We start from the raw sequence: 20,044 nt of genomic DNA, 5'->3' as shown, positions 1-20,044 counted from the left end.
CTGTTTATCTTTTTTTGTCTCCCTTCCCTTTGTATTTCACAGAGACCTACAACATACATTATTCACTTAAAGGGGCTATTTTGTACCCCTAACTAGCTATTGGCTGGTAACTAAACGATTCATACTCCCCACCTCAAGCATACTGGGGACAGCAGTGTATGATTAAGGTTGGACAGCCTCATCTCCTCTTCACAGAAATAAAACTGTTCGGCCAAGGCGGCAGGGGCTGAAGGCTAAAGCTAGCATAAAATAATCAAAATCAATTGTTATTATGTTACATTAATTTAGTCCAGGCAAACTGACCCTGGGGGTCTTCATTTAAGCACTTGAGATTTCATGCTAGCTGATAGTCTAACCATTATTTTTCACAAATGGGTTTGTTACTACTACTACTATTACTACTTGACAAATTGGTTTGTTACTACTACTACTTGATAATGCAGTTGAACAATCCAACAGCTAAGTTTGATATACCCACAGAGAAATGTTCAGTTCTGATCCACACAAACCCAGAGTTTGAGGGCAAATCCATCTACCTCAACCTTAAATTTGAGATGGAAAATTTGAAATTGGAGATATTCAACTTTTGACTTGTGTGGAACACAGCATAACTACAGGACAGCCATATTTAGCTCCTTTCGCAAATTTGACACAGCAAAATTTGTGAAAATCAACTGAGACTTAAAAAAAAAAATAACCTTCCATTTTTCCACAAATTAACACATACTTATGGTCACTAATTTAATAAATGTAATTTTTGGTGATGGCTACATTTGACTCACTAGCACTTCTTGATGTGCAAAGTCACATAATGAGTAAGAGCAGGCCAGAGCTACCTGGTTAGCATGCTAACTAATGAATATCTAGACACCACAGGATTTATTTTTCATTCTGTTGCTATAGTTCATTTTTGAATGTTATTTTACATACGTAGCACAAGAAAATGGGTGCACATTCATTCACAAGGAGACACATATAAAGTGCAGGCCTAGATCGACATAACAGACGGACGTTTCCACATACACATGAGCCCAGACACATAAGTGTATACCACCCACACACATACAAGCACACACACACACAGCTGAGAGGACTGAAGGCCATGAGGAACCATCTCTCTTCTCCAGGTCTGGTGTGACTCAGTGAAGTGCTATATACAGACGCCACCCCCTTCTTGTTGCCTAGGTCCCTACAGCACAGAGATAATTGAAGTGGGGGGGTCTGTGAGTTTGCTGGCGTCCTTGCTTCACTGTCTGACATTCAGAGACTCTCTTCCAACAACCCACACGTCAACAGTATCCACCTGCATGCCCGACAGCACCAATGGCATCTAAACAGCAGTAATTGATCGAAAAATCACATAGAAGAAGTTCCCTGAGAGCATTTCTAAGTCCCTTGCTCAGATCAGGTCAGATCTCCTCGGACACCTCTGCCACACAGTATCCCCCAACACAGCCAGCTGGCTTTTATTAACGTTGGTGACAAAGACAACACAAACCCGGAGAAATGAAAGCAGGCCGTGTTCTTTGAGAGGGTGAGCTGATGTTAGTCAGATAGGAGTGGCACTCTGATGTTCTCGGGGTGCGGGCGGCACACGTATGGCAGCCCGACAGCGGGACTGGCCCAGCGGCGTGGATTGCTTTTGTTCTCTGCACAGCGCCACATGACAGGACCACAAAAGCCCAGGCCAATCCTAAGAGACACACTGCCTCCCATTACAAATAGAGCACTAAAGCTCTCTTGCGCGCTCTCTCTCTCTCTCTCTCTCTCTCTCTCTCTCTCTCTCTCTCTCCCTCTCTCCCTCTGTGTTTTACTGTCCCTCTCCCTCCCTATGGCTGGAGTAAGAGAGATTGTGCTGGCAGTTGCATTTGTACCTGTTTGAGCGTTAGGAAAAGGTTGTGGCATTCACTCCTCAGTGGCTCCCCCCCCCCCATGTGATGTCTGTGGCCCTGCTTCTCGATCTCAAAGCTGCTTAGCCAAGCCTTAAACTATTTGTCAATTATGCCTGGGGACTGTGGTTTCGAGACACAGACAAGTGTTTGTGTGAGTGACTGCGTGCCGAGGGAGTTTAGGGTCGTCTGTACAGGCATAGGTCTTTGTGACTCGGAGATTGAGATCAGGGGTAGCTCACTATTTATAGCACCCAGGTAAGTGGTAAGCTTCTTCTTCCTGTCGGTCACTCTTTGTGTGCGTGTGTGTGTGTGTGTTTGTGGAAGACGACTTTCAGCCGAAACACTTGAGCCCTGACCCATCTGCATAGGTGAGTGTGACAGGAGCGTGCCCCCCCCCACCCCCACCTGGGTCCTACAAGACAAGGCTCAGGGGGATGAAGAGGAGCTTTTGGAAGACACTGCAGAGGTCAAGTTTCCAAGCCCTGAGCGCACAGTGAGTGATGGGACGACTGCCACAGGCCAAAAGCTTAGCCCTCCCTGAGTCATGTGTTGCTGTAGGACCGACCACATGAGGCATGACCATGGCGGAAAACAAAAACATATATGTAGTCATACGGCAGTGACTTTTTTTTGGAACAAAATGAATGGCATGCATAGTGAGCATGTTCAAGATGAGATTGCATGCCTCCAGCTGAAAATGACTGGGAAGAACTGAGCTTTAGTTGTGTTTTTTATTGGGGCATTTGAGGAGGGGAACATCCATGTCTTTTTTTTTTAAATACTTGCGTTCTTTCCCACTATTCATCTGAGTGAAAGGAAAACTGACATCTCTGTGATGCTTCACGCTCAACCTAATTCTTGGTATTTCCCATGCTGACGAAAGAGCTCTTTAATTTAGGTGTACAGGCAAGATGTTGTACGCACAGAAAAAGAGAGAGAGGGAGAGGGAGAAAGAGAGAGAGAGGGAGAGAGAGAGGAAAGCAAGGACTTTGCAGAGCACAGACCGCCTCCTCTCATGCACTGAGACAGACAGCTCAGCTCTGCCGGAAGAATAAGCCAGCCGGGGTCTGCACAGCTCCATCACTAAATTTAGCTTGAGGAGTCCTGGGTGCCATATCTCCATTTCGTATCTCTTCCATATACCCACAGACTTTTTTTTGCTGCAGGTTGCGACACTGGCATTGCAGATAACACAAACATATGCAACTCTCACATAGCCTACACATGCATGTGCTTCCATGTTCACATCTACTACCGCTCCAAGCCGCAACATTCGGCTCTTAGCTACGGTAAATTAAATTTGCTCCAATTTTTGTTCCCCATAAAAGATTCAGCAGGAAGGTGATCTCAATCTAGGTCACTGACATTTCGCGTCCGCTCCCCTCTAAGGGACGTCATTAGGATTTTCATCATGTTTAATATTCAGCCTCTCACACTCATTAAACATTAGCTGGCCCGTGCTCCTCGTGCCGGCGGTGTGATTTAGCACTGATTCTCTTTATTAAGCCTCTGCTCCTCTCCTCTCTTTCTTTCTTTCTCTCTCTCTTATCCTTATTCCCTCCATCCTCATTCCTCTCACCTCACATCCCACTTTCTTTGCACTCCCCATTTTCACTTTCACTTTCCTTCCTCTATCCTGCTTTCTCCATTCTTTTTGCTGCCAATGCTTCTCCTCTTTCTCCCGTACTTCATCTGCCAAACCCCCCCCCCCCCCCCCATTTCTTCTGTGGACTCACTCTTCCCTCCCTCATAACTCAGCTTAACTCATAACTTGGGGCAGCCGTGGCCCACTGGTTAGCACTTCGGACTTGTAACCGGAGGGTCGCCGGTTCGAACCCCGACCAGTAGGCACGGCTGAAGTGCCCTTGAGCAAGGCACCTAACCCCTCACTGCTCCCCGAGCGCCGCTGTTGTTTCCCTTACGGGATCAAAAGAGTATATATACTATACTATACTTAATTCTCTTTACTCTCCTCCATTTATACACTGTTGTTGTTATCGGTGAGAGAGAGGATTTGGCCCCCTCTGAGCCGATCTGCTCGTCCTGTCTGCGTCTGAGGCATTCCATCGCTCACTCTGCCTCAGTCGGCCTCTCACTCAGAGTCAGAGGAGCTAAGTGGGAAGAGTCAGTGATAAACATCTGCGATGTCAATCACAAGCAAACTGCTCTCCGACTGCAAAGCTGTGGCCTTGGTTTTGCTCTTCCTGTCAAGTAACAGCGATAGCTGTGCACAGAAAGAACAAATAAACACATGACAGAGCCAATGGCTTGCACAAAATGTTGACGTATGCTGTGTGGGTCATTTCCAACTGCATGACCACATACATTTATCTGGAGTTGACTTTCCATAACACAGACAGAAACACAGTAGCACAAGCAGAGGACATCTCTCGATTGTGATGTGGACACACAGCTGTGTGAGAGAGCACACTCATTTGGGCCGACTTTCCAGTTGGATTCGGCTGGGATTCCCACGGGCCGTCATCAGGCACAACTTTGCACACACAATCATGTACACATACACACACCCTGCGGAGTCCGGCTCCCAAGGGATTCACTAATTCAATTATCTTGTCACAAAGCGCAGTTTCAAACACACACAGCGTTGTGCGAATGCATCATTAATCACAATCGGCACTCATCTCAGTTACTCTTGCCATCTACGATGTTCCCATGTTTTGCACGCACTCTGACGGCATTATCACTGCGCCTTTTAGACTTGATGGAAAAACTACAAACACTACAGCTGTGGTGTGTGTGTGTGTGTTTGTTTGTGTGTGTGTGTGAGTGTATGCCATGCTCCTGTAACTAATCCCTTAAGCTTGTGGCTGACACACAGACACATGCTGATGGATGTCACTCACTCTCAAGCTCTCCCTCTCTCTCTTTGCAGTACACACACACACACACACACACACACACACACACACACACACACACACACATATAAAAGATCAGACACTCATTCCGATAAGCACACACTAGCTGCCACTCACTCGTGCCAGTGCTATTCACAAGCTGGCCCTCTCCCATCTACTGCGTGGATGCTGGGTAATGATGATCCGCCATGTCTCTGGTATAGTTGCTGGCACATCCCATTGGCACAAATCTTCATTAGCCTCATTTGAGCCTATGATACGCCTTTCTCTGTCTCTGAGACCCAGCCTGTGTCTCTTGCACTGTCAGCATCCCCCTTTGCTTCTCTATATCTCGGGCTGACAGGCTCGGCTCCTTCTTCTTTATCAGGCAATGGCTCCGGCCTTGAGAGGTGCAAAACAATACCATGAGAGGGAGAGAGAGAGAGAGAGAGTGATGGAGAAAGAGAAAAAAAGAGAGAGAGATAGTCATGGGGAGAGAGAAAAGGAGAAAGGGGGGGCGAAGAGAGAGAGAACGATTGAGATGGAGAGGGAGAGAGAGAGAGGGAGAGCAATGGGGAACGAGGGAGGGAGAAAGAGAGAGGCTCCCAGCAGCCCTTCCTTCCTCCTCCCTGCTCTCACTCCAACACGATTGCAGTTCTCTCACATACAAAGAAGCAGCCTGTTCGGCTCAACCCTCCAGAGCCTTTCCCATCCCTCCCCAGTCTGGTGCGGCCCTGCCTACCACCCAGCACCCAGCTCCCCACTCCACACCCCTGGCTCCCACACCACCCAGCACCATCACCTCCCTCCAGGGCCCCAACCCCCTTCCCCCCCAGTACCCCACACTCTTCAAATGTGAAGACAATACCTGCTGTCTTGCTGATGAGAGAGGAAAGAGAGAAAGAAAGAAAGAGAGAGAGCGAGGGGGAGGGAGGAGAGAGAATGAAAGAAAGAATAAGAGAAAGGAATAGCAGAGTGGAGGAGAAAGAAAGAGAGAAAGACAAACAGAAGGAGCCTGCTAGGGCATTGCCTGGATCTCTGCAACCTACGCAGACATCCTGGGCAGTGGACCATGGGGGCTGGGAGAAGAGACAGGTAGTCCTCCTGGAGCTCAGCTGAGAGAGAGAGCAGACAGAACTCCCAGGCCTGCCTGTCTGCCTGCCCCTGCCCTGGAGTGGGAGGACCATGCATCAGCCGGTCAGAGAGTGGAAGCAGTGGGCAGAAGGAAGAGAGAGAGATAGAGAGAGAGGAAGAGGACAGACAGAGAGAGAGAGTGAAGAGAGAAGAAACAGACAGAGAAAGATAGAGAGAGAGAGAATTACAAGGAGAGGGAGAAGGATAGAAACATGAAAATGAAGAAATGCTGCATGTCTGGGTAGAGGTTAACAGTCCAATCTATTGATCTATTTGTTTTCTATATTAATTTGCTTCTTTAGGTGATGCAGAGGAAGCCTGACATTAGTTAATGTGGCATGTCTCAGGGATCAAATTGACTGAAAATGACCTTTAAGAATGATTCCCCACTTAATCACACTGATTATGTGTCATAATTATAAAAACACACCCATGAACACCCCCCCCCCCCCCACACACACACACACACACATTATTGCCTTCCTAGTGCAAACTATCCATTCACTCAATCATTGCAACAAATTCTGCTCACACACACACACACACACGGGCCTGCGGGGAAAGACATCTTTTGTTTCAGCATATCAAAATGGTGAATGCCATTGACTAAATTTCACCAGGTTTTGCCGATGTATGTCTGCCTGTTATTTTTCCATATCTGAATTCCTCTAATAAAGAAGCCATTAAAAGCAGAGAAGGTGAAGACAGGGCAGCTATCAAATCTACCAACGGATTTCTAAGGACATTTCTTAGACATTCAATATCCAAGGGTAACTTGTTTCTTTGAATGTCAGTGACTGATAGGGTAAGTAAACTGACAACAAATAAAATGAGCCTACCGAATTCATTTCTATCTTGGAATAGATTGTCAAAACATTAGGCTAAGCACTAGAAATGTTTTTTTCTGTTATTCATATGGCATAGATCTACTCTTTTCAGATTATCACTCATTTCTCTGGATCGGCAAACTCAACAAATGACCCCTTCAAAGTTAATTAACCATTATATTTGAATAACCAATACATTTATTTATTTGACAAACTGGACTGATTTTGTGGTGATATGCCCTATTTGGTTCTTCGGTCTTGGTTTCTCTAACAAAGACTCTCTAACAGGTCTCCAAAATTCTCACCCCACACAAAAGTGTCCATAGAAATGCACAGACACCACCTTTGAAGTGTTTTTGAATATATTTCACTGCAGACAAAGCCAGAGACAGATGCCATTGGTGTCTATCCTTATTAAGAGCACTAAGGCTGGGTATCAGTGAGGAGAGAGCGGTGCCATTGTCCCTGCCTGTGCTAGGGGCACAGCCCACTACTGCTGGAATCGGGGAGGGGGAGGGGTTGTGTGTGGGAGTGTGTGTGTGTGTGTGTGTGTGTGTGAGGAGGAAGGGATGGGAGAGGAGTAAGGCAAAGGAGGAGGGGGTGGGGGTGAGGGGGGTGGGCTGGTTATCGATATTGGTGCAGCAGAGGAGGAGCCAGGCACGGCCCCATGATTTGGCGGAGACCTACACAAAGACTCGGCTCCTCTCCTTCCCCCTCAAAATGGCCGACGGGCTTTTTGAAGCGTTCTTGAAAATTTGTTTTCCATTTTTTTGCATTTTGACTGCAGGGAAGGGAAGATAGCACGGTCATAATAAACTGTGTGTGTGCACAGACACTAAGTTCAGCATTCAGCAGTGCCAAAAATCTCAAACCTTTCTGATGGAAACTGAACGCGGAACGCGGGAGCATGGGAACACACCTTGAAGTTAAGTGTGTGTGAGTGTGTGTGTATGTGTGTGTGTGTGTGTGTGAGAGAGTGTGTGTGTGTATGTGTGTGTGTGTGTGTGTGTGTGAGAGAGTGTGTGTGTATGTGTGTGTGTGTGTGTGTGTGTGTGCATACATGCCCCTGCCCTCAGGGGCCGGCGTGCTGCAGGCAGGCACACGGGGCGCTGGCCAAGCACGGGCCCATTATTTTTGGGTCTCTGTGGTCCATTAACGTCGGCATACTGATAGCACCTTTACGGCCCACACCCTGTGCCATCCATCAGCCATTATAAACACTTTACAACCCGCAGTAAAAAATCATAGGCAGCCAAGGCCTTGGATCTCTATTTGCCAGAGATGGGGGAGAAGAGGCCCCGATTCGGCCCGGGGTTGTAACTCAAAAGACGGGCTGCTGTCACTAGGGGTTGGGCACTGCTAGGACTGGACCCTTGTGCGCTAGATGGGGGGACAGAGGACAATTCTGTGCAGAGCAGCGAGACAGTGCTTAGCACTGTGTGGATTTGTGCGTCTGCATGTATGTGAGTGTGTGTATGTGACCTTTGTTCCCAGAATCATTAGCACTCTCTTGCATAAGGGGCAGGCAGAGGCAGGACCAGTGACACAGAGATGCATTCTGGGAGACCAGCGCTGGCACAGGCTCTGCCCTTCCCCCACATGGTGCTCTGGCAGATACAAATATGAACACACACTCACACACCCACACACACACACACACACACACACAGATGCACACACACAGATGCACACGCCACACAGACTCATGGCAGTGTGCAAACATACACACAATGATGGCCAAGGTTACAGGCGGCCAGTGTTTCCTATCAGCGTTTACACCAGACCAAGGACTCCCTTTCATAAAACATTTGAGAGTGGCCCGACACCCTGACACCCCCTCACACACACTTCTTCCACTCACAAACCACACACACACACACACACACATTTACACATACATACAAACACACACACGCAAGCATGCACACAATCTCGCGCACACACACACAAATTTCGCGCACACACACTCACGCACGCACACACAAATAACCTCCTCTGCCCCTGATCTCCCACCTCATCTCTCCTCCTCCTCCTTCCACTCCCAGATTTGTTTCACTGTCAGGTTCAAGGGCTGCCCCTATGGCTGTCTGCACTTTTGTCTCCTTTGTTTAGAGTGCAAATAAAAAAGACCAAACACCCAGGCCCAAAAAGCCCAGCGTTCCTTCCTGGCGCCTTCCTTTATCACCCTTTCCAATGCCAACAGGGCACCTCCCTATCTCCCAATAACCTCAATCTCACTGAAAAAACATCAACCGACCGCTCAGGTCTATTGCGCAAGTCTCGCTTTTGTCACCAAGAGGCGTGAACACTGACCATACTGTCAGTTCTGTCTTAATGTTGATTTTTTTGTTTTCCTGAGAAATTTGGTGGACAGACTGTTATTTGCAATTTCATAATTAGAACACATAGTCTCCCTGTGGACACGTCCTTCGGTGTCAGTGACAATGTCCAGCAACACAGTGACAATTATCTCAGTTTCTCTGGCCAGCTCAGCAGCAGTTGGGGGGGGGGGGGGGGTGTCTTCATGCTTTTAGACAAACTGTCGAATGAGTCCATAAAGTATCTACGCAGCTTAATACTCTCCCACAGTCTGCACGCATGCTCAATCACACTCACACACACACACACACACACACAGACACAAACAGACACACACACACACACACACACACTCCCCTACTCCATCAGCTCAAATGGGCTATATCCTCAAGGCTGGATGGCACATTAAACGGGAGTGCCAAAAGGGTGCCGAGAACAGGAGAAGAAACAAGTGGGTAGACTTGAGAAGAAGGAAATAAAACCATGAAATGGTGCCAGAAGGAAATGCAGGATCACTCTTTCCCTGCTGCCATATAGTGGATACCCTCATGTTGAAATTACCATGTTATGCACAAAGTCACACACACACACAAACAACACACGTCATGGAACGCTAGATGTGTGACTGCTGATGTCTCGCTCGATAGTTGTGACAGGTAGGTCAGAGGGGGGTCATGTGACAAAGCTCGCTTCTTTCAGTGGAAAGGTGGGGTGGGGGTGGGGGTGAAATGGTCTGGTGTATCTGCATCAGTGTTCTGGATAATTACCACCCCCACATATACTCTGCGTCCCACATGGAAATGAGGAGGACAGAAAGAGGGACAGAGAGACAGACTGAATACAATGCAGAACAAGTGAGTAAGTGAAAGAGAGAAAGAGATGGGTAGTGGTTGTGTGAGACAAGGACAGGAAGTAACAGACAGAAAAAGACAGGAAAAGAGAGAGAGAGAGAGAAATAGACAGAGGGAAAGAGAGAGCTTTATCTGATCTCATTTCCCTCCAGTGAAAAACCCAATCTCCACAGGGAGGAGGGAGGCACGGGGATCAGCCCCAGCAGGCGGTTTACCATGGGCAGTGGGTGGGGGGTGGGGGGTCCTCAATGTCACTCCTTATGCAGAGCTCCTTATGAACAAACAGAAACTGAAAGAAGAACGGCACACTGCTGTGCTCCGTTTTCCATCTTATTTACAGCACATGCGTGTGGAGGCATATGGGGCTGCAATCTCCACATGCTGATCTTTGGGGAGCTGAGCTGAGGTTAAACACATTGTTAGTTTATTTGTGGGTTTTTTTTTTTTAGGTATCTCTCTCCCTCTGTCTCTCTCTCTCTATCTCTCTGAGTGATGACAGATACAACATGTAAACAGCACAAATGCAAACAGGGCAGATGTAAACACACCATGAACTCATGTGACGACTACCATCCCTGGAGGGAGCTTCATGCCTCATGGTAGCGGTATGCAGATGAGCGGGCGGTATCAGAAAGGGCTGAGCACAACCCCCCTCCCCCCCAATGACACCCACACGTGCACGTATCACGCGTACATACACACACACACACACATCCCACCCTAGAGAGGATGGGTGCAGGGTGGGTGATGGGCAGTGAGTTAGGCTGCTTAGGGTAGGCGCAAGAGGGTTAACTCTGCTCTCCACATCTGTGACCAATGTCACTGAGTCGGACCAGCCGTGGAATCCGTGGGTGATCTCATTTTATCCCCCACCCTCTCTACCGCTCTCCAACATCTGTCTCATCTCCTCCACTCCGCTCCTCTTCCCTCACTTTGCAGAGTGGACATCACTCCCCTGCCCTGGCAGTTCAAAAGCACAGGAGATTGGGTGAAAAAAATATACCTATACAGTATGAAACATCGGAATCCCAGAAGGGCAATCTGTATTATCTGGGTTTTTTTTCACAAGTTCATGATTTTACTGGAACAACCCATGTGTTAGTTAACTGACCTAGTGATTATCACAAGGCACGTTGTTGGAATTTTGATTTGGCCATCAAAAAACATGTATTAAGTTTAAGTGCTACATGATGCCAGAACACGTTCCCCTCTGATGCCTTTTATTTTAATCTTTTATAGGTTTAGTGTAACATGTTTTTAAGAATAAGAAGAGGTACTCCTCTTTAGACAGACAAACTTTATCTTATCTTCTTGCTCCAGCTTTTTAGTTACCCCAAGTAACAAAAAACCTGTGTGTTTAACTGATACCGATAAGTACAAATTTCAGGGCGTTTTGGAGATTTATGGACCAACCTTTACCCCTCCGGCTCTCAGAAAAAGCACCCTCCTCCAGACCATAAAGTAATCAGGGACACAGCAAGGCCCTGGTGTGTTTTTTGAAGTGAACTGACACACACACACACACACACACACACCACACACACACACACACACACACACACACACACACACACACACACACCCTCCTGATAGGGTGCAGGTGCAGGATTCTGGGTGAGAAGCTGAGAGCTCAGGTGAAAGGCGAGTTAGCCGGTTAGGCATAGATGAAGTACAGAGAGCTCGCTCTCTCTCTCTCTCTCAACGTCACCCCCTTCCCAGACGCCACCCCTATTATTTGTGCTCGTGTGGAGCCACGACATTGTGATCTGCGATTCACTCCGTGCCCTTTCCTCATTAGGACGGCACTTGCAGCGCGGGTCCGATCCAGAGACAGGCGTCTAATTGCCGCTTCCCTGGGAAAGACTCGGTGCTAATAAACACGCCAACAGGCGTTAAATCACGGCAGGCGGTCATTCCTGTAAACAACACAAATTGCTCCTCGTCACTCGAGCAAGCGGGCTTTGGCGTGTAATAATTAATTTAGTTCCCTTATTATTTTGGTGCGCCGTGGAGGGGTGGCAGTTAATAATTAACAGGCTTCTGGCCCTATCTCAGTAGAAAGCATCCTCTCCCAGTGTTAAATGAGGCCCTGCCAGGCAGACCCCCTCCCTTTAAAACACACACACACAGTCAGTGGCAGATACACTACACACACACATACACACTATGCACACAAACACACACCCATACTCAAGACAGTTGCTTGACCTGTGGCTGAAGGACAGCAGCAGCAACAACATACGCTTTTCAGTGAGTTATCAGTAAAAAGCCTCAATTTTATCCTCACTTTGCCATCTCATTTTATCTCATTGTTTCTTTACCTCTCCACCCCCTTTTCTCGACTACTCTCCAGCTCTCAGAAGACTTCTTTCAAAAGTCCCTGAGATTAACTTGGCAAACACACTCATCATCAAATGGAACACACGCGGTGAAATGTCATATGTTAATGGGCCTGCATTTTTAATATTATTTCCATTAGGCCATCACATGATTATCATCACGATTTCCCTTGCCTCCCCTTTCTGGGGCCGTATTCACAAAGAATTTTAAGGCTAAAAGTTGCTCCTAAGTGGCCAATTTAGGAGCAACTCCTAAAAATAATGGGCGTGTCACTCCTAACTTTGGGAATTTTTTTCACTAAAAGTAATTCACGAAGCATTTTAGACCTAAAAGTAGCACCTAAGTCTGGGACAGCCTAAAAGAAGTCGAGAGGACTCCTAACTCACTAAGACCTATTCACAAACAGCTTTTTGTGGCATTTCACGTTGCGATGTTTTGAAATGGGTATGCGCAACAGGAGCTTCCAATCGCGAGGGAACAATTTTGCATTGTAGGCATAAAAGGGATGCTATAACAACAACAATAACCAAAACTACTCATTGTCAACATGTAAATTAAATGTAACATTTCATTGTGAATCAAATTAAAATGTTCTCCTCTTTGCAAACGTAGGCATATGGTGACAGATTAATTTAATAATGTTGCAAAGATAGCCTAGCCTACTGCATCAATCCGTAGGCCTATGTTTTATTAGGCTACTAGGCTATTTGTTTTGCCTTACTCTTTATTCATTTAGGCTAGGCCTTTTTATTCAGTTATTCATCATCTTCCGTCCTTCGCACTACTTGTGTAGCGCACGCATTCTCAGACCTGTCACCTGTCACTCATCATCGTAAGGGAGGTGTTTGGAATCATTCCCGCGTTACAATCATCAGCCAATCAAGGTGGTTACTTCAGTCAAGCTCGTGAATGAGTAATGATGTCATCCATAGCAACAAAGACTCACTCTTAGTTTAGGAGTTGTCATTTTTCCTTACTAAGAGTAGGTCTGAAAGGCTTTGTGAATAACTTTTAAGAGAAAACTCCTAGCTAAAATCTTTTAGTGCGATTCAGGAGTACTACTAGCTGCAACAATTAATTGATTAATCAATTTGTTTTTAACTATACAATTAATGGCCAACTAAAACAAAAGTTAAATTCCTTGACCACAAATATATTCGGCTTTATTAACCCGTCTATGATGGTTCACTTATCTTTAGTGTGTGGGCTAAACACTACACCTGAGGACATACTCTTGGGCTTTGAGAAATATCACCATTTTCTGCCATTTTATCTATTAGACAACTACTCGATTAATCAAGAAAATACTAAAGAGATTAATCAACTGAAAAATAATCGTTAGTCGCAGCCCTATGATCATAGACTTCTCTGACCTGGTTGGTTCCCCTGTCACTTTATAATCCCTGGGACTGCAAAGGACACCTAAACATGACAAAATTATTATTAGACTGTGGAATTTCAAAAATTATACAGAATTAGGAGGCCAATCTAAGAGGAATTATGGATCCAATCAGGACAAGAGCCTGTTCCATTAGTGGTAGCCAAAAAAAAATGGAGGAAGACACTGATGTGATATGTTTGATTTCATATCAAAGCACATTATTAGCATAAATTGTGCTGTCTCTTTTACAGCGAGCACTTATTTTCGCAGTAGTTTTGCGACTATCAGTCTGACGTGGGGATTGCGTGGATCTCATCAGACACACGTATGCACAGCACACAGAATGATGGTACAACTGATTTGACAGGCCTGCTTTTCCTTGATAGAGTAGAAGCCCAGTTCTCCACGCACATCTCTTAACAGCGTCTGTCTAATGACGGGAAACCTCACACCAGCCTAACCTCAGTCAGCCGGAGTGCTGAAGCCTGAGGTGGTCTTCTGGCTGAGCTCATATTTATATATTTGTCCCTATGTGAAGGTGTGATTCCCATGTCAGATGCAGTTTCCCAACTGCAGTACCCAGCAAGCCAAAGATGTCAGAACTCTGGCAGTAAGCTACCGGGTGACTGCACGTCATGTCAGCCATTAAATAACCCAGAGCATTCATTCCCATCTCTGCCTTTCTCCTTTACGGCACACATTTTCCTCTGACCTGCAGCGGGAAGCCCATCAAAGTCATGCTGGCTTCTTCAAACAGCCGGCAATGTGTTCTGTGATGACCGGTGCCAGAGGCTATAGGGTTCTCGGAGTTAGAATGGTGGGGAGTAGACCCAAGGTTCACGTCGCCACCCAGGGTGAACAAATGTTTGTCATACCATTCCTGACTAAACTTCTAAATGGGACATTAAAGTAGTTGAATACATTGCAACTCATGTCAATCTCATTTATGTATTTCAGCTTAAATACCCTATTTATGATTTTAACTCTTGTCCTGACTGTAAATGCTCATGTATTTCAGTTTTCTTATTAAAACTGCAATGTGAGTATTAAATAAAACTTAACTTAACTTAGGTGAGCACAGTAATCACCCTCACACATCTGCCAGTGATGGCAGCTCCTGCATCGACTGATTTGGTTACATTACTGATGCTTCAGCTGGTTCTGAAAGGGGAGTGGTGCAGACCTTGTACTTCAGTAGCCTTGACCAAGAATGACTGTTTATCGTGGATGTGTCTGTATGCGTGGGTGGTTGTGCATTCTCCAGAATGTGTTAGGATGTGTGTACCACCTGCTTGGTGCAGGTGAGGGAAATAGAGCATCACACAGTGACAGATAACACTTATTACTGTCCCTTAGTTCTCTGATTACCAAGGGCACAAAAACACATAGCCTACCCAGAGCCAGAGACTTTAAGACTTTAAGAGTACCTGAGAGTACCCTCTCTCCCTCTCTCCTAACACAAACACACCTTACATGTACTTACCATGCACTTCCTTTCTTCCCTTCTTCTACTTCCTTCTAACTCCTTTGCGCTCTACCACTATATCCTTCGACTTCACTTTAACTAGTGGTGTTCTTAAAAAAGTATTCACTGTCATCTCAGGTCTCTTTAAAAATGTAGCTAGCAAGTTAATCCTCATTTTGTAAGTCAATTTGGATAAAAGCCTATGTTATATGTAAATGAACATGTAAAAAAGAAGTGAGCGCATGTGTATGCGTGTCACGTTGCGTGCGGCAGCAATCAGCCTGGAGAGAGGTGTGCTGATTGGCCAATCAGCCTGGAGAGAAGTGTCCTGATTGCCCAATCCTGGCCGGCCCTCTCCGTCTCGGCTCCCCCGCGTCTGAGGGTCTCCGAGTGTTCCGTCTCGCTGTCACAAGTTGACTCTGACCCCTCCAGTCCGCTCAGGCTGAGAGCTCCTCAAGAGCCGGCCCACAGCTCTGTGCACCAGCCTCTCAGACGGAGGTGCCCGTGGGTGTGTGTGTGTGTGTGTGTGTGTGTGTATGTGTGTATGTGTGTGTGTGTGTTTGGGTAGGGAGCATCAAGACCCACTTCTCCACTTTCTCCGGAGCTATTGCTAATCACCTCCGCAGTCTGAGACTGATACAGGGGTGGGTTGTGAACATCTCAGTGCAAGACCTTTTCATGACCAGCGGTAATGGCAGAGGATTTAAGGGGTATTGCCACAGAAAACCATTTGCTTTTGTTGGCTTTACAATAAGTTGATGTGACTAGGGGACATATGGGGCTTTTCAAAGTTAGGTTTTGCCTTCCATGCCTGTAATAGCCACAGAAAGGAAATGGTCATAAAGCATGGGCGAATTAGAAAAGCTGTTACCATTTCTACATTACATTGCTTTTTTTTCAAGACAATGCTCTGTCAAGTGAGGCTCATGATTGATTGCTGAAAGCTCCAGCAATGCAAGATCATCTGATGGATGACCACCTGAACGCAGGATCACCTGGACACTTATATGCTTTTGTCAGGTACCGTGATCAGGTGATGGTGGCAAAGGCTGCTGATCATTTTACTTCATATGGTTTAGCTCTGTGCAAAACAGCAGCAAATGAAATCCTGTGAGGACAGCGGTCCTTTAGCAGCTATTGTTGGATTTGTTCAATTTGCTTCCCACTGTGTCTCAGCAGAGCTCCCGTTGAGCTGATGGCCTCCTCTCTGCCGATAACCTCCACTGCAACAAAATGACAGCTGCACCACTTGCCCCCATATCGCCAAAGAAAAGACAGACGAGGACAGGGTTAGATGCAACATCCTACAGAGCGTTACAGTAACACACACTGTTCAGGGGAGTGAGTTTCAGCGCACCAGAAGTCACTACATAAGATGTAACAGTGGGATTCTTTCCCCCCAGGTGTCCTTCCGATTCTTATTTCTTTCATTTGCTGCTCCCACACGGATCTATGGGAGGGGTGAACATCATGGTGAGAACTGAGAATTTCATCAATCTGACAAGAGTTCCTGCACGGTTCCTTCACCAGGGTCCTCTCTGTCTCAACCTTTCCCACACCTCCTCATCCGTGTACCCCTTTGCTTCCCCTCTCCCACCACCCAGCAGGGCCTGGCGGAGGGGTGAGGGCATCTGAATAGAATCGATTCCTGCATCTCCCCTCACCTTGCCCTGGCCTATCCACCCCCCTCACATCACTATGCAGAGAGTCTGCTCTTTCCCCGAGCAAACACCGTGAAATGTGTGCAAAGTGTGTGTGTGTGTGTGTGTGTGTGTGTGTGTGTGTGTGTGTGAAACTACACCCTTGAGTGAGCAGTAGCACATGCCTTGCTGGGATACACAAGTGCCCTATGAGGAGTCATATTTTTCCTTGCAGCTCAGCCTGTTGAAGGGGTGGCCTCTCTGTGTGTGTGTTTGCTTGTGTGTGTGGATTGGAGTAACTGTCTCTTATCAGGCAAGGAAATCACGTCTACTCTCCTTGAGCTGTGATTGGGGTTGTGATGGAGAGAGCGCAAGGGAACAGAGGGTGGAGAAGAAAAAGAGATAGGGAGCACTCTTACCGTCCTCCTCCTTGTGTGCGTTCTGCGGGCTGTGCATTCTGTCTGTGTGGTTGGGGGCGTTGGGGTCAGACGCGGGTCCGTGTTCAGCTGATATCCATGTGGGGTCGCTCATATCAAAGTCCTCGCTGCTCACTGAACTCTCATCCTGAGACAGACAGAGAGATGCAGATGGGGAATGGGGGTGAGACAAAAACAAAGGGTTGTCACTTAAGAGACAGCTCAAGGAGCTGAGAGAATGTTTGTGTGCTCGAGCATTCCAAAATACAGGAAAGGTTACATCGCTTCTTATGGACAGGCCAGTGATTGTCTATGACACCAGAAACAGGTTGTCAGGGGGATGGAAGCCAGGGTGGAGCTGACTTACAGTAGAGCCACTCACTGCGGAACCAAAGGAGTGACATGATTGCAGAGCCTGACAGAGCACGAGGTGTGATGCTCAAGCCTAAACATACACACCACAGGGATGCACATCTATCTGCAGCATTTATTCTAAGTGTTGTCCAGATCAAAAAACAGGCCTCAACCTTTGTATTATTAACTATTTGAGCACAATTCTACCCGGAAGCACTAAGGGAAAAAAACAAGAGCAAAACTACACACTTGAAAAAAAAAACCTGCTCAATCTCCTCTAAGAATCTCTTCACACACACAAAACTACAAAAGACCAAAAGAAATGAAAGCCCTTTTCACTGCAACAATACACGCCCACATTGCAAAACTATACATACCCTAATACATAATACAACACTCAGCATGGTTACGATTTCCTACTGAAGGAACGGCCTGATTCATATTCTGCACATACGCCCGGTTTCCTCTGCATCATCCCGGGTGGTGAGCAGAGGTGCATCCAAACCCACCCCAAAGCCAGCATGATGGTGCTTTAAGGAGAGAAAGAGAGAGAGTGGGAGCGCACATGTGAGACGGGGCTCGCTCGCTTAATTTGTATTCATGACCTGATTTCACATTCATTTCGCTCCTGTTTGTTTGACTTTTGTGAGGTGGATCTGAGGAGCCCCAGCACTCTCAGTAATGAGATCCAGAGAGCAACAGCTGCCTTTCAGGCATCACACAGAGAGAGACAGAGAGACAGTGAAACTGTGAAAGAGAGAGAGAGAGAGAGAGTGAAAGTGAGAGAGGGAGAGAGAGAGAGAGAATGTGAGAGAGTCTATATCTCATCACTATTCTATCCCTCTCCTAATCCATCACTTTCCAACACCCCTGACTAAAATGTTCACATTAACTCTGAAATGTGAAGCGAGAACATCTGAATCTTTAGCACAAAGTAATTAAACCGGTCTGGTATATAACCAAAAAATAAAAGAGAATAAGATAAACAGAAAGGAACACTTAGAAGCACCTTAAAAACTACTGCAAGGACACGGAAACTTTATCCTTGATAGACTCAAGATGTTTTTCTCTTAAGAGAGAAAAACATGCCAGTCTGCTTAAAAGCTAAGCCCTCAAATAATGTATACACTGCAAGGACAACCCAAGAACAAACTGTGCTCCTGATTGTAATGTCAAATAATACTTTGGTCTTCAATCAGACACAATGAACGAACAAAAACAAAACTACACTAAGCGAGGTCCCAGGTGTCCTTGTACTGTAAGGTTCCTTTTTAGTGGAGACAGAGACTCCGACTGGCACAAGCATTCTCCATAGCCCATATGGAACTTTGGCCCAATACAACCCCTTTATTGGTCTGATAATGTTGTTTTGTGAACTTCATCGTACAGCTAATGCTGAGACCACTTTGGGCATTGGCACTGACAATCATCTTGCCATCCTGCAAACAACAGAGGGTTCAAGGCCTCAGCGCGGGGACGCCCTCAGGATGACCCAGGTGTCCTTTTGTCACTAGTGGTCTGTCCAGGAATGACTGGTGCAAAGTACAAGGTCAGTTAGGTCATTAAAGGATAACCTCATGAGGCCAAGCGGCTCAAAACGGCACAATCAGCCTCTACTCACTCAACTCGTCAACAAGTACAGGCTACCTGGGTGAGGACAGTGGGGAGAACTGTGTTCTATGAAGTGCTTTACCTCTTCACTGAATTGTAATCACTAGATGAAGTGTAGCAGTCTGACAACGAGCTATAGACTTTCAGTGAACCAACTACTGTTGCTAAAGGAATATAACTGTACTGTCACACCTCAGGTTGGCTCAGAAAATGAGTGATTGAAAAGGACTTTCATTTAATTGGAAGTTTAGCAATTTTTCAAAGGGTAAAATCTTTTTCAATTATGTTACATTTAAAAATCATGTTTAACTGGCTGCCTTGTGCGTGAGTGGCACAGATAAAAATCCAATTTGGAAACAATGGTGGGGTTACCAAATCTACTTGCTATAATTTTTAGCCCGGTGTCTCAATCTTGCAGTGCCCCCCCCCCTCCCCTTTATTCGTTTTTTATCGTTCATTAATGATTCCACTAATGCATTCCCCTCATCTATATGCAGATGACGACAACCCTCCACCCACCCAAAACAAATCACTGCCTGCAGAGAATGAAACACAAGGGCCTGCTAGGTAACATTTCTTTCAGCATGACTTTCTTTCTTTCAGCAAACTAAAAACAAAACAAAAAAGACCAGCTCAGCTGATATAACTTTACAGAGAGCATCCTTGGTCTATGGAGATTATCAAGCTGGTGAATAGATGATGTGAGTTGAAATAACAGTTCAGAATCCATCTTTTGTCTTTGGCTGACAGCTACAAACGCACAAAAGAGTTGTCTCTCATTGGGAGAGGCTGCACTGAAGAGAGCCTCAACACACCCACACCCCATCCTCAACTCTGCCTCAGCAGCCGTCTCATCTGCTGAGCCAAACTGCTCGTTTACTTCCCCAGATAAATGATAGGCTCTCTCATAATGCCAGCACCTCCAAGATCCTGAGTGCTGCTTGATTATGGGGGGC

At 46.3% G+C, this 20,044-nt stretch overlaps 1 protein-coding gene across 3 annotated transcripts in view; it reads right to left on the bottom strand.

The window, feature by feature from the left end:
* nol4lb (nucleolar protein 4-like b) overlaps window positions 1-20,044 on the bottom strand; it is an 86,531-nt gene that overhangs the window by 25,798 nt on the left and 40,689 nt on the right. For all 3 annotated transcript variants that reach the window (XM_076275791.1, XM_076275792.1, XM_076275793.1), the window contains one exon: window positions 17,127-17,271. In XM_076275791.1, the coding sequence (XP_076131906.1) occupies window positions 17,127-17,271 (145 nt within the window). The remainder of the gene's footprint in view (window positions 1-17,126; window positions 17,272-20,044) is intronic.

Source organism: Alosa pseudoharengus, unplaced genomic scaffold (genome assembly GCF_046254945.1).
Source record: "Alosa pseudoharengus isolate Yale_2024_CS ecotype anadromous, Long Island Sound unplaced genomic scaffold, YU_APseudo_1.1 YU_APseudo_1.1_scf_9, whole genome shotgun sequence".
Lineage (NCBI taxonomy): Eukaryota > Metazoa > Chordata > Actinopteri > Clupeiformes > Clupeidae > Alosa > Alosa pseudoharengus.
This window is presented reverse-complemented; position numbering and strand designations above follow the sequence as displayed.